This window comes from Trachypithecus francoisi, unplaced genomic scaffold (genome assembly GCF_009764315.1).
Source record: "Trachypithecus francoisi isolate TF-2019V2 unplaced genomic scaffold, Tfra_2.0 Lachesis_group12, whole genome shotgun sequence".
NCBI classification, from domain to species: domain Eukaryota; kingdom Metazoa; phylum Chordata; class Mammalia; order Primates; family Cercopithecidae; genus Trachypithecus; species Trachypithecus francoisi.
The window spans coordinates 66645273-66659922 of NW_022681457.1; the positions used below are offsets into that span (position 1 = coordinate 66645273).

Here is a 14650-nt window from a genome sequence, read left to right on the forward strand (position 1 = left end):
AGATGACCTGCAAATTCTAACCTCAGAGGCTTTCTGGAGGGTGGTGGGAGTGTACAAAATACTATGCTGAGGCCGGGCGCGGTGGCTCAAGCCTGTAATCCCAGCACTTTGGGAGGCCAAGACGGGCGGATCACGAGGTCAGGAGATCGAGACCATCCTGGCTAACACGGTGAAACCCTGTCTCTACTAAAAACACAAAAACTAGCCGGGTGAGGTGGCGGGCGCCTCTAGTCCCAGCTACTCGGGAGGCTGAGGCAGGAGAATGGCGTAAACCCGGGAGGCGGAGCTTGCAGTGAGCTGAGATCCCGCCACTGCACTCCAGTCCGGGCGACAGAGCAAGACTCCGCCTCAAAAAAAAAAAAAAAAAAAAAAAAAAAAAAAAAAACACTAAGCTGGGCTGGGCGCAGTGGCTCATGTCTGTAACCCCAGCACTTTGGGAGGCCGAGGCGGGCAGATCATGAGGTCAGGAGTTCGAGATCAGCCTGGCCAGCATGGTGAAAACCTGTCTCTACTAAAAATACAAAAGTTAGCTGGGTGTGGCGGCACGTACAATCCCAGCTACTCGGGAGGCTGAAGCAGGAGAACTGCTTGAGCCGGGAGACGGAGGTTGCAGTGAGCCAAGATAGCGCCACTGTACTCCAGCTTGCTGACAGAGTGAGACTCTGTCTCAAAAAAAAAAAAAAAAAAGAAAGAAAGAGAAAAAACACTGTGCTGGGTATCAAACAATGTGCTGAGGACCTGTGGGGCTCAGAGGCAGTCCTGGTAGATAATGAAGGGGGCTGCAAGTCTTTTTCTATGACAGTGGGGACTCAACATACACTCTGAGGTCTGTGTCTGAATACATAGGGAGTTTGTCTTATTGCGGCATCTCTTGCTTGATAGAAATACTCAATGGGGAACTGGATATGCACAACTGTGTTGGATGCAAAAGAATGAGAAAATACCCACAATCCTGCTAGACAGTGTGTTCTGGAACAACTTACAGAAGGATTCATCACTATCATATATATTGTCTTACCATTCAAACTATGCCTAATCCACAGTAAATAGGATTATCATTCCCCTAATATGATCTTTCTTTTTTTTTTTTTTTTTTTTTTTTTGAGATGGAGTCTCGCTCTGTCGCCCGGGCTGGAGCGCAGTGGCCGGATCTCAGCTCACTGCAAGCTCCGCCTCCCGGGTTTACGCCATTCTCCTGCCTCAGCCTCCCGAGTAGCTGGGACTAGAGGCGCCCACCACCTCGCCCGGCTAGTTTTTTGTATTTTTTAGTAGAGACGGGGTTTCACCGTGTTAGCCAGGATGGATGATCTTTCTTATGAAGAATTTGGTAACAGTGTTCTATTGTTGTTTTCATGAGAAGGCTTTTCCTATTCACCAAATTGACTCGGTTCCTTGTCAGTATGAATAATGCCCCAAGGTTTGCTGGGGATGGTGACAATGCAGGAAGGGTCCCTCGCCTCATTCAGTGCCTTCTCAGAGGCCCTCTCCAGAACAGCCATGTGTGACATTCTGATGTGGCTGCTTCTATTTACAATAATATACATATTTTTCTGCTGCATGCATGCAACAGTGTGTACAATCAGACCCAACCCTCAGTGGGGTTTTCTCACACTGCTTCTCTCAAGTGTGGCTGCTCTGATGGACGCTGAACACTGATTTCTGAACGAAGCCTTTCCCACAGATGCCACACTTGTAGGGTTTGTCTCCAGTGTGTGTTGTCCGATGTTTATTTAAATTTGACCTGTTGCTGAAGGCCTTCCCACACTCAGCACACACGTAAGGCTTCTCTCCGGTGTGAATTCGTTGATGCACTTGGAGCTGTGATTTTTTAGTGAAAGACTTCCCACAGTCACTGCACTCATACGGTTTCTCTCCAGTATGAATTCTATGATGTGTAATCAACTCTGACTTCTGTCGAAAGGTCTTCCCACATTCAGAACAAATGTAGGGCTTCTCTCCGGTATGAGTTTTCTGGTGCTTACTGAGATTTGACCTGCCACTAAAGGCCTTCCCACACTCGGCACACACATAGGGTTTCTCTCCTGTGTGAACTGGCTGATGCACCAGGAGCTGAGACTTGGAGGTAAAGGATTTCCCACAATCACTGCATTCATAAGGCTTCTCTCCGGTATGAATTCTTTGATGAGTAATAAAGTTTGACTTGCGGATGAAAGCTCTTCCACACTCGGTGCATACATAGGGTTTCTCTCCTGTATGAATTTTCTGATGAACAATGAGTATTGACTTCTGGTTGAAGGCTTTCCCACATTCGTGGCATTCATACTGTCTCTCTCCAGTATGAATTTTCTGGTGTATATTAAGATTTGACTTCTGAGTGAAGGCTTTTCCACAAGTATTGCATTCATAAGGCTTCTCCCCAGTATGGATTCTCTGATGTGTAATCAAGTCTGACCTCTGGGTGAAGGCCTTTCCACATTGGAACATATATAAGATTTCTCTCCTGTATGAGTTTTCTGATGTGTAATGAGATTTGACCGGTTGGTGAATGCCTTCCCACATTTATTGCATACATAGGGTTTTTCTCCTGTGTGAATTCGTTTATGAACATGGAGTTGTGACTTGGAAGTAAACAATTTCCCACAGTGACCACATTTATAAGGTTTCTCTCCAGTATGAATTATTTGATGTGTAACCAAGTGTGCCTTCCGGATGAAGGCCAGTCCACATTTCATGCATACATATGATTTTTCTCCTGTATGAATTCTCTGATGCACTGTGAGTGTTGACTTCTGAGTGAAGGCTTTTCCACAGTCACTGCATTCATACGGTTCTCTCCAGTGTGAATTCTCTGATGAATAATCAACTCTGACCTGTAGGTAAAGGCCTTCCCACACTCAGTACATATGGAAGATTTCTGTCTACTTTGAACTTTTTCATGTGTAATGAGGTTGGAATTATTGCTGAAGACCTTCCCATATTCGGTACATATATAGGGCTTCACTCTCGTGTGAACGCGTTGATGTACCTGATGTTGTGACTTGGAAATGAAGGATTTGCCACAGTTACTGCACTCATATGGTTTTTCTCCAGTATGAATTCTTCGGTGTGCAATCAATTGTGTTTTCTGGATGAAGGCCTGTCCACATTCAATACAGATATAGGATCTGTCGCCTGTGTGGATTTTCTGATGCATCTTGAGTGTGGACTTTTGTGTGAATGCTTTGCCACAGTCAGTGCATTCATGGTGTCTCTCTCCAGTATGAATTTTCTCGTGTATACTGAGATCTGAGTTATAAGGGAAGCCTTTCCCACATTCACTACATTCATATAGTTTTTCTCCGGTATGAATTCTCTGATGCCTGAAAAGAGATGATACTTGAAAAAAGGATTTTCCACATTCATTGCACTTATAGGGCTTCTCTCTCATATGGGTTTTCTGATGTGTACTGAATTCTGGCTTCTGTACAAAAGCCCTCCCGCATTCAATACATACATAGAGTTTTTCTCCTGTAGAAACTTTCAGATGTACCTTGAACTGTGAGTTCCAGGTGAAGCTCTTTCCAAATTCGGCACATCCATAGGAATTTTCCCTAGGATAAATTTTTTGATCTTGAGAGAAGGCTGGTTTATAACCAATGATTTTTCTATGTTGATTATGGTCCCATAATTTCTCTCCTGTTGGAGTACATTCACAGTAAGTATAGAAAGACATTTTACCATATTTAGTACTCTTCTTAACATTCTTAGAAGCATCATTTCTATAATGAATGTGTAAATCTAAATTATGCTTCAAGCCATTTCCAAATGAGTCACATTGATAGTGTTTTTACGGGGATGTAATATGTTGGGTTCACATGAATTGTTCTTCTGATAGCCTTATATTCATAATGCCTATTGTAGTCAATATTTTCTTGATTAAAGCAACATCACTTAGATTTTTCTTTTTTTTTTTTTTTGAGACGGAGTCTCGCTTTGTCGCCCAGGCTGGAGTGCAGTGGCCCGATCTCCACTCACTACAAGCTCCGCCTTCTGGGTTCACGCCATTCTCCTGCCTCAGCCTCCCATGTAGCTGGGACTACAGGCGCCTGCCACCGCGCCCGGCTAATTTTTTGTATTTTTAGTAGAGACGGGATTTCACAGTGTTAGCCATGATGGTCTCGATCTCCTGACCTCATGATCCGCCTGTCTCGGCCTCCTAAAGTGCTGGGATTACAGGCGTGAGCCACCGCGCCCGGCCTAGATATTTATTTTCTTTTCTGATAATACTGTATCTGGTTATCAATCTGTCACAGTTATTCTAGAATGAAATACAATCTCACATCATCTCTGTCATCATCTTCCCTTGCATTGTGGAAAGAAGTCTTTTTTTTCCCAGAGATACCCTGGAAAAAAGGTTTGGAATCCAAATGCCCCTTTTCAAGGGATAATAAGTCACTTTTTGCTCATAGAGCAGCTAGCAGAGGCTAGAGGGGAAGGTAAAAATGGCTCATCCAGATTGAACACAGAGAAAAGGGTAAGGGTGGGTAATTGGATGAGGAGGGTGTGACACTACTTATATGAAACATTCTGGGGAATAATTCAGCAGTTAAAAGAAATAAACTAGATGAACAGATAACACCATGAATAGACATGGAAAAAGTAAGGCAAAAAACATGATATATAGCATAATAAGGTTTATATAAACTAATGATCCATACCCCTAATTCACTTTAAATTTTACAACATGCTCGAATTAAAAAACGCTTCCATTATACAAAACAGTGGCTTCTGGTGGGAAGGCAGATGGGTGCGGGGAAAGAGAGAATAGGAGATTTTATCACAAAAATAAGAGAGAATCTTTACCCACTTTCATGGTCATAGTGTGTCCTAAACTAAAGACAATGATTAAACTCAGACCTCATCGGGTAAAATATAAAAATAAAGCATGACAAAAACAAATAAGCCCGGGCACGGTGGCTCACGCCTGTAATCCCAGCACTTTGGGAAGTTGAGGTGGGCAGATCACCTGAGGTTGGGAGTTCGAGACCAGCCTGACCAACACGGAGAAACCCTGTCTCTAATAAAAATACAATGTTAGCTGGGCATGGTGGCTCATGCCTATAATCCCAGCTACTCGGGAGGCTGAGGCAGGAGAATCGCTTGAACCCGGGAGGCAGAGGTTGCGGTGAGCTGAGACCACACCATTGCACTCCAGTCTGGGCAACAAGACTGAAACTCCGTCTCAAAAATAAATACATAAAAATAAAAATACAAAAATTAGCCAGGCATGGTGGCACGCACCTGTAATCCCAGCTACTTGGGAGGCTGAGGCAAGAGAATAATTTGAACCTGGAAGGTGGAGATTGCAGTGAGCCAAGATTGCGCCACTGCACTGCAGCCTGGGTGACTGAGTGAGACTCCATCTCAAACAAACAAACGAACAAAAAAAGCCAACCAGGCAGAGAGACCCTAACAGAGTGGAATCGCTCAAGCAACATCAGAAGGAAATGTGAGAAAGGGTGATTAATCATATCATGTCAAACACAGCAGAGAGGTATTCCCAAAGATTAAGTGACAATGATTCCCAAGTCGTCAGCTGGATGAAAGGCCTGAAAGACTGGGAAGATATGAGAAATCTCATGGCCATTCCTACAGCGAAAATAGAAAGCCTGATTGGAAATAAAGTTCTTTTTTTTTTTCTTTTTTAGACTGAGTCTTGCTTTGTCACCCAGGCTGGAGTGCACTGGCATGATGTTGGCTCACTGCAACCTCCACTTCCCAGATTCAAGTGATTCTTGTACCTCAGCCTCCCAAGTAACTGGGATTGCAGGCATGCACCACCACACCCAGCTAATTTTTGTATTTTTAGTAGAGACGGGGTTTTGTCATGCTGTCCAGGCTGGTTTCAAACTCCTGACCTCAAGAGATACATCCACCAAGGCCTCCCAAAGTGCTGGGATTTCAGGCATGAGCAACCACACCTGGCCCAGAGATAAAGTTCTGAGGCATCTCACAGTGAGAAAGACAGAAATAAAAGGGGTGTAGCAGGAGTGGGAGTGTGTCACACAGAGTAATTTTGAAAGAAAGCAGATCCGGGAATGCCGGGATGTAAACAAGAGACTCTAGGATAATATGGAAGGTAGGGAAAAAAAGAATGTTACAGAAAAGGAACATAATGAAGATATATCTTTAATGAGGCTGACTGGCACGTGACTTATAATCAACAAGGAAGGTCATCCAGGTAGAAGGCATTTAGTGATCTGAGACGCATCAAGAAATACAAAAAATTCAGAACCTTCCTGAAGAGTGGTCGTAACAGCACTTCACAGGTTCCAGTGTTTTTCAAGACAGCTGAGATTTCCTCCCGTCTCCCATCTAATATGAGTCACACTCACCTCACTTCACTCACCTGGGCAGCTCTGATGTGGCCTCTCACCCTGCAGTGCCCATGGTTCCTTTCCTTGCTCCAACATGACCACCTCTGGTTTAGGAACTTGATACCCTGTTCATGGGAAATGATAAAGGTCTGGGTCCAGCTAATTATGTTTCAGAGCCCAGCCAATACAGTCTTATTGTTCAATGGCAGTTTGTTCTTTAGGAAAGTAACCAGATATCTCTGAGAACAGAGTAATATTCTGAGTACCCTAAACAAACCGAGAACCCTGGAGGAAAAAAGGACAAAACCATCACCTATTCGAGATGCCAACAGCATTCATCAACTGAGAATGAAAACATTCTCAGTGAGGCCTCCTTTCAGATACCAAGGTGACTATGCTTACCTACTGAGAGCAGGTGGCTGTAGGTCTCCAGCATCACATCCCGGTACAGGTTTCTCTGAGAAAGGTCGAGGTGCTGCCATTCCTCTCTGCTGAAATTGATAGCCACATCCCTGAAGGACACTGATCCCTGTAAGGGCACATTCCTGTTCAATGTGCATAGTCAGCTTTGCAGGGTGGAGTGACTATATTCTGGGATTATGGAATGTGGGTTTTGTCGTTTTTAATTTATTTCCTTTTTTTTTTTTTTTTGAGACACAGTCTTGCTCTGTCACCCAGGCTGGAGTGCAGTGGTGCAATCTTGGCTTACTGCAACCTCCGCCTCCCAGGTTCAAGTGATTCTCCTGCATCAGACTCCCGAGTAGCTGGAATTACAGGTGCACAACACCATGCCCAGCTAATTTTTGTTATTTTTAGTAGAGATGGGGTTTCACCATGTTGGCCAGGATGGTCTCGATCTCCTGACCTTGTGACCTCGTGATCTGCCCACCTCAACCTCCCAAAGTGCTGGGATTATAGGCGTGAGCCACTGTGCCTGGCCTTTTTTTTTTCCCTTGACATGGAGTTTCGCTCTTTTTGCCCAGGCTGGAGTGCAATGGAGTGATCTTGGCTCACTGCAACCTCTGCCTCCCAGGTTCAAGCAATTCTCCTGCATCAGTCTCCCAAGGCGCTGGGATTACAGGCATGTGCCACCATACCTGGCTAATTTTTGTATTTTTAGTAGAGACTGGGTTTCACCATGTTGGCCAGACTGGTCTTGATCTTCTGACCTTGTAATCCTCCCACCTCGGCTTCCCAAAGTGCTGGGATTATAAGCATGAGCCACTGTGCCTGGCCAATTTACTTCCTTTTTAAATAACCTGCCTCCCATTTCCCTAATAGCTTATTATGAAAAATTTTAAACATTCAGAAAATTAGAATCGTACAGTAAAAACCTATACATCTACTACTTAGCTCTACATTTAACACCTTACTCTACTTGCTTCATCACGCATTGATCCATCTTACTTTTTTTTTTTATGTATTTCAGTGTAAATTGTAGTCATCACTACACTTCTCTTAGGCACCACAAAATGCAAATCATTAACTGGGGTGTAACATTTGTTAACCTGATAAGGTAAAATTTAGTACAACACAATGAAATGCAATAATCTTTATTGTGCCATTTGACCTTCTGACAAATGTATACACCTGAGTAATACGAAATTTCTAAGAAATTATATTTTACATAGGTCACATATTAAGTATCCAGTTTTAGCCAGGTGCAGTGGCTCACGCTTGTAATCCAAGCAAGAATGTCAGAGGGGGCTGGACATGGTGGCTCATGCCTGTAATCCCAGCACTTTGGGAGTTCAAGGTGGGTGGATCACATGAGGTTTGGCATTCGAGACCAGCCTGACCAACATGATGAAACGCCATCTCTATTAAAAATACAAAAAATTAGCCAGGCTGGTGGCACGTGCCTGTAGTCCCAGCTACTTGGGAGGCTGAGGTGGGAGAATCGCTTGAACCCAAGAGGTGGAGTTTGCAGTGAGCTGAGATCATGCCACAGCACTCCAGACAATAGAGCAAGATTGTCTCAAAAAAAAAAAATCTAGTTTTACATAATTTGTGGAACACAGAAATCTATCAAAGAATTCCAGCTATTTGTTCTGTTCTACAGTCAGTCAATTACTCATTTTTCAAAACTGGCCATTGAAACAGGCTGTCTTGGCCGGGCCCAGTGGCTCATGCCTGTAATCCCATCACTTTGGGAGGCCAAGGCGGGTGGATCAACGAGGTCAGGCGTTCGAGACTAGCCTGGCTAACACGGTATTTTGTATATGTATTATATTTTGTATCTTAATAATAAAAATCAGCTAGAGAAAGGAAAATGCTTTAAAGAAAATCAAAAGGAAGAGAACATATATTTATTACTTATTAAGTGGAAGTGAATCATCACGAAGGTCTTTGCCCTTATGGTCTTCAGGTTAAGGAGGCAGAGGAAGAGGAGGAAGAGGAGAGTTTGGCCTTGCTGTTTTGCATGGCAAAAGGGGAAGAGGTGAAGGTGGAAGGGAGGGCAGGAAAGGGAGGCACACTCAGTGTAATTTTACTGAAAAAAAAAGAAATCTGTGTTACAAATGGGCCCACATAGTTCAAACCCATGTGGTTCAAAGGTCAACTGTAATTCACATTCTCTCATGTGAATTGTGCAGTGGGTCTTGTCAACGATCTTCCAGTCATAACTATTCCAAAATATTCCAAATGTTTTGGAATAATCTTTCTTTAGGAGTATTTTTTTTAAACTTTTAATTTTGAAATAATTATAGATTCACAGGGAATTACAAAATGATACAGAGGGTCCCCCCGTGAATTTCAGTTTATTGTAGTACATGATTCTTTTTATTCATTGCTGGATTCAGTATGCTGATATTTTGCTGAGGATATTTGCATCTAAAATTATGAAAGATACTGGTCTATAGTGTTCTTTTTTTTTGTGCTTTGGTTTTGATGTCACAGTAATACTGGCTGTACAAAGTTAGTTTGGAAGTGGTCTTCCTCTTTTATTTTCTGGAAGAGTTTGTGTAAAAATGACACTAATTCTTCTTCTTTCTTTTTTTTTTTTTTTTTTTTTTTGAGACGGAGTCTTGCTCTGCCGCCCAGGCTGGAGTGCAGTGGCCGGCTCTCAGCTCACTGCAAGCTCCGCCTCCCGGGTTTACGCCATTCTCCTGTCTCAGCCTCCCGAGTAGCTGGGACTACAGGCGCCCGCCTCGTCGCCCGGCTAGTTTTTTGTATTTTTTAGTAGAAACGGGGTTTCACCGTATTAGCCAGGATGGTCTCGATCTCCTGACCTCGTGATCCGCCCGTCTCGGCCTCCCAAAGTGCTGGGATTACAGGCTTGAGCCACCGCGCCCGGCCAATTCTTCTTCTTTCTTCTTCTTCTTTTTTTTTTTTTTTTGAGACAGAGTTTTGCTTTTGTTGCCCAGGCTGGAGCGCAATGGTGCAATCTTGGCTCACCGCAACCTCCGCCTCCCAGAGTAATAGTTACATCTATGCCTAAGATTCAATCATGAGTGAATATTATATAAAATCATGCAAACAGGGTTGGGTGTGGTGGCTCATGCCTATAATCCCAGCACTTTGGGAGGCTGAGGCAGGCGGATCACCTGAGATCATGAGGTCGAGACCAGCCCGATCAACATGGAGAAATCCTGTCTCCAGTAAAAATACAAAATTAGCCAGACGAGGTGGTGCATGCCTATAGTCCTAGCTACTCGAGAAGCTGAGGCAGGAGAATCTCTTGAACTCAGGAGGTGGAGGTTGCAGTGAGCTGAGATCGTGCCACTGTACTCCAGCCTGGGCAACAAGAGCAAAACTCTGCTTATAAAAAAAAAAAGGAAGCAAACTAGAGTTTTTAAAACTGAAAACATGCCGGGCGCGGTGGCTCAAGCCTGTAATCCCAGCACTTTGGGAGGCCGAGACGGGCGGATCACGAGGTCAGGAGATCGAGACCATCCTGGCTAACATGGTGAAACCCCGTCTCTACTAAAAAATACAAAAAACTAGCTGGACGAGGTGGCGGGTGCCTGTAGTCCCAGCTACTCGGGAGGCTGAGGCCGGAGAATGGCGTAAACCCGGGAGGCGGAGCTTGCAGTGAGCTGAGATCCGGCCACTGCACTCCAGCCCGGGCAACAGAGCGAGACTCCGTCTCAAAAAAAAAAAAAAAAAAAAAACTGAAAACATTATGTTAAAATGTGGATAGCGGTAATGAGAAGCTAACAGAAGGGCTGGAAGGCAAAAGGTGTCAAAGTTACCCAGGATGGATAGCAGGAAATAAATAGAAAATGGTAGAGAAAAGAAATGGAGAAGCAACATCTGAAAAACAAGTTTGACAAAGAAAATAGAGAAAACATTTGTGTTTGAGGAGGTGGTTTAGGAAGAAATGAAAAAATGCTTTCAAAATCTCAAATAAAAGTCATTCATAACGAGGAATTCTATTTGCAGCCAAAACATCAATATAGTGTGATGACAAAATAAACAACAGTTTTCCTTGACAGTCCATCTCTCCACTGTTATACAGGTGGCCTCCAGAGATAGAGACATTACCCATGTGTTGTTCATTCTTGACAGGAAGATCAAGTTTTCTTTCAGTAGCACCAAGTCTAGAGTCCAGCTGGTTCCTAAGGCCTATCTGCCTCTGCCCTAAGGCTCTGGGGACAGATCAGAGCTTTCTACTCTTGGACTGAAATTCCACCCCCTGGGACTCCTTCTCACCTCACAGGAGCTGCCCTGATCCTCTGGAGTCAGGGCTGAGGATTTCTGGGGTGAGGTCCAACTAGCTGGCATGGCCACACTGGATCTCAACCCTTTTTCTCTAGGGTGCCTGAAGTTTACTGGTCATCTGTGAGCTCAGCAGAGCTGCTCTGAAGAGGTGGGGTGCAGTGTGGAGGAAGGTCTGGCTCAGGGACTCCCCAGAGACACCCAAGAACCTAGAAAAACAACGTCCACATAGTCATTCAACATTCACCACATAAACACTTCCTGGATACATCAAGGGGCAGGTCCCTGTGCTAGAAACCAGAGCAGTGGTTCCCAAACATACGTGTGCATTCAAGTCACCTGGAGGGCTTGTTAAAACATAGTTTAAAATTCTCAGCTTCACCCCTTCGATGGGTCTAAGGTAGGACCTAAGAATTTTATTTTCTAATAAGTGCCCAGGAAATGCTGATGCTGCTGGTACAAGAACCACACTTTCAGAACTGTGGAGAACAGTGCTGAAATATGGGAAAAGCCATGAAATTTACAGTAACGTTACTGCGGATTTGAACTGCAGCTGTACCACTTTTGACCAATGAGAATATAAAGAAGTTACTCAGATTTTGTTTCAGAAATAAGGATGAAAATGCCTGTGTCACAGTTACTAAGATTAAATGAGGTGATGCTTTTAAAGTACTCAATGCCTCCCTGCCATGCAAGAATCATGCAATAAATATCGGCAATTACCATGTACTATATTAAAACTTAATACAGAAAACCATGTAATCAAAACAAGATAATAAATATATCAGACAATATTGATCTATATATGAAATCAAAATGATATGTGATTGAGAGTGCACACAGCATTCATTGTATACATATCCCTAATTGATGCACGCAATTAGCCATGCACCTGGAATAAAACAAACTAGATCTCCACCTCACACTATTTCTTTTTTTTTTTTTTTTTAAGATGGAGTCTCGCTCTGTGGCCAGGCTGGAGTGCAGTGACATGACCTCAGCTCACTGCAACCTCCGCTTCTGGAGTTCAAGCAATTTCCTTCTTCAGTCTCCTGAGTAGCTGGGACTAGGTGCATGTCACCATGCCCAGCTAAATTTTTTTTGTATTTTTAGTAGAGACAGGGTTTCACCATGTTGGCCAGGATGATCTTGATCTCCTGACCTTGTGATCCGCCTGCCTCAGCCTCCCAAAGGGCTGGGATTACACGCGTGAGCCACCGCGCCCAACCCACCTCACACTATTAAGTGGAGAAATTCCAGCAGCACTAAACATTTAAATACATGCATTTTTAAAAACCCCTAAGGATGTTAAAATAATTTTCAGACTATACATTTGTATAGCATTGTGGTGGGATGATAGAGATCTTATTACACATGACAGGGAACCCGAAACTATAACAGAAAAAAAACAGATATTTCTGATTATATGCTTCCTAATTATATGTTAAAATAAACCATTCAATTTGACATAAAGATATATAAAATTTTTTTTGATATATGACGATAGGTTGCTTGTAATGTTAACTCTAGCAATCACTAAGCAAAAAAGGCCCCCCCCCAAAAAAAAAAAGAAACTGGAAAAGGTATGAAAATTCAGAGAAAAGGAAGCAAATGGCAATTACCAAAAGATACCAACTTAACTAAAAGAAAAACGCATCAGAACAATTAGAGAGAAATTTTCCTTAGAATCATAAAAGCTTTAAAAAAGTTAACAGACCAGGCGCGATGGCTCACACTTGTAATCCCAGCACTTTGGGAGGCCAAGGCGGGTGGATCACTTGAGGCCAGGAGTTCAAGACTAGCCTAGCCAACATGGTGAAACCCCGTCTCTACTAAAAATACAAAAATTAGCCAGGCGTGATGGCGAGCGCTTATAATCCCAGCTACTCAAGGCTACTCAAGGCTAAGAGAGGAGAATAGCTTGAACCCGGGAGGCAGAGGTTGCAGTGAGTGGAGATCACGGCATTGCACTCCAGCCCGAGTGACAGAGCAAGACTCTGTCTCAAAAAAAAAAAAAAAAAGTAACAACATCCACTGTTGGAAAGCATTTAGGCAAATTTTTTTATAAATTATTGGTTAAGGCTTGAATTGCTATAATGTCTTTTGAGCTATTTAGTCATATCTATTATTTTTATTTTTTTGAGATGGAGTTTCACTCTTGTCGCCCCAGTTGCAGTGCATGATCTTGGCTCGCTGCAACCTCCGCCTCCCAGGTTCAAATGATTCTCCTGTCTCAGTCTCCCGAGTAGTTGGGATTACAGGCGCCCACCACACACCGGGCTAATTTTTGTATTTTTGGTAGAGGTGGGGTTTTACCAAGCTGGCCAGGGTGGTCTCGAACTCCTAACCTCAGGTGATCTGCCCACCTCGCCACCCAAAGTGCTGGGATTACAGGCGTGAGCCACCACGCCCGGCCAGTCATATCTATTATTAGCAATACACTCAACTGGTGCCAATAATATAGTTTTAAATATCTAAAGCAGAAACTGACAGAAAGAAGAAAGGACAAGTGGACAAATAACTTTTCCAGTGTGAGTAGTTTACCTTCCTCAACAAAATAATCTGTGAGGAGATACATAATATATATAACATGGGATTAATATCTATAACAATACAAATTAGAGAACATATTACAGTTTTCATGTAATAGATGTGACATTTATGAAAAATGAGGAAGAACTAGGCCATAAAGCAATTGTTCGACTGAAGCATCACCCACAGACTCTAATTGAAACATAAAGCGCACTTCTAAATGGCTCATGGGTCAAAGAAAAACAATTACTGGAAAAAAATTTTAAACACTTAGATGTGAACAATAGGAAACTGCTACACATCAAAACTTGTTCATCTTATATTACAGGCTGAAACTGAAAGAACTGAACTTTTTTTTTTTTTTTTTTTTTTTTTTGAGACGGAGTCTCGCTGTGTCGCCCAGGCTGGAGTGCAGTGGCCGGATCTCAGCTCACTGCAAGCTCCGCCTCCCGGGTTTTACGCCATTCTCCTGCCTCAGCCTCCCGAGTCCGAGTAGCTGGGACTACAGGCGCCCGCCACCTCGCCCGGCTAGTTTTTGTATTTTTAGTAGAGACGGGGTTTCACCGTGTTAGCCAGGATGGTCTCGATCTCCTGACCTCGTGATCCGCCCGTCTCGGCCTCCCAAAGTGCTGGGATTACAGGCTTGAGCCACCGCGCCCGGCCAAGAACTGAACTTTTAACTCAAGTCAGAAAGCAAGCTGATCACAGTCCTCACCGATCACCACAGCTGACCCTACAGGCTCTCAGTCACTGACCACAGACTCCCATCACTGACTCCTAAACCCCAATCACTCATCCCAAAGAGCCTCATCAATGACCCGAGAAATCCCTGTCACAGACAACCATCAACAGACGTCACAGACCCCCATCACCGAGTCCCGAAACCACTATCACTAATTCCACAGACAACTCTTCTATTACTGACTTCACAGAATTCCTAATCTCTACCAACCAAAATCATCACAGAGACCTCTTGGCAATAAAACGTGAAAAGACTCCTGACAACGGCGGCGAAATAGCCATCGCGGACGACTTCCACTTCCGGTACGACTTCTAGCACTTCCCCTTGTGGACTGTTGATATTGCGCATGCTCTAAATTAACTTGGAAGCAATTTCCGCCCACAGTCAACAGGGCGCAGAC

General features: G+C 43.7%; 1 protein-coding gene across 1 annotated transcript; it reads right to left on the reverse strand.

Annotated features, from left to right (window-relative positions):
* Positions 1-1309: 1309 nt before the first annotated feature.
* Positions 1310-14567, reverse strand: LOC117092423 (zinc finger protein 585B-like). Its single transcript, XM_033225956.1, is given in 7 exon segments — positions 1310-2438; positions 2441-2791; positions 2794-3636; positions 6350-6442; positions 6720-6846; positions 10971-11185; positions 14461-14567. Coding segments are annotated over 6 exon segments (2304 nt in total). The 5' UTR covers positions 11043-11185; positions 14461-14567; the 3' UTR covers positions 1310-1620.
* Positions 14568-14650: the final 83 nt, after the last annotated feature.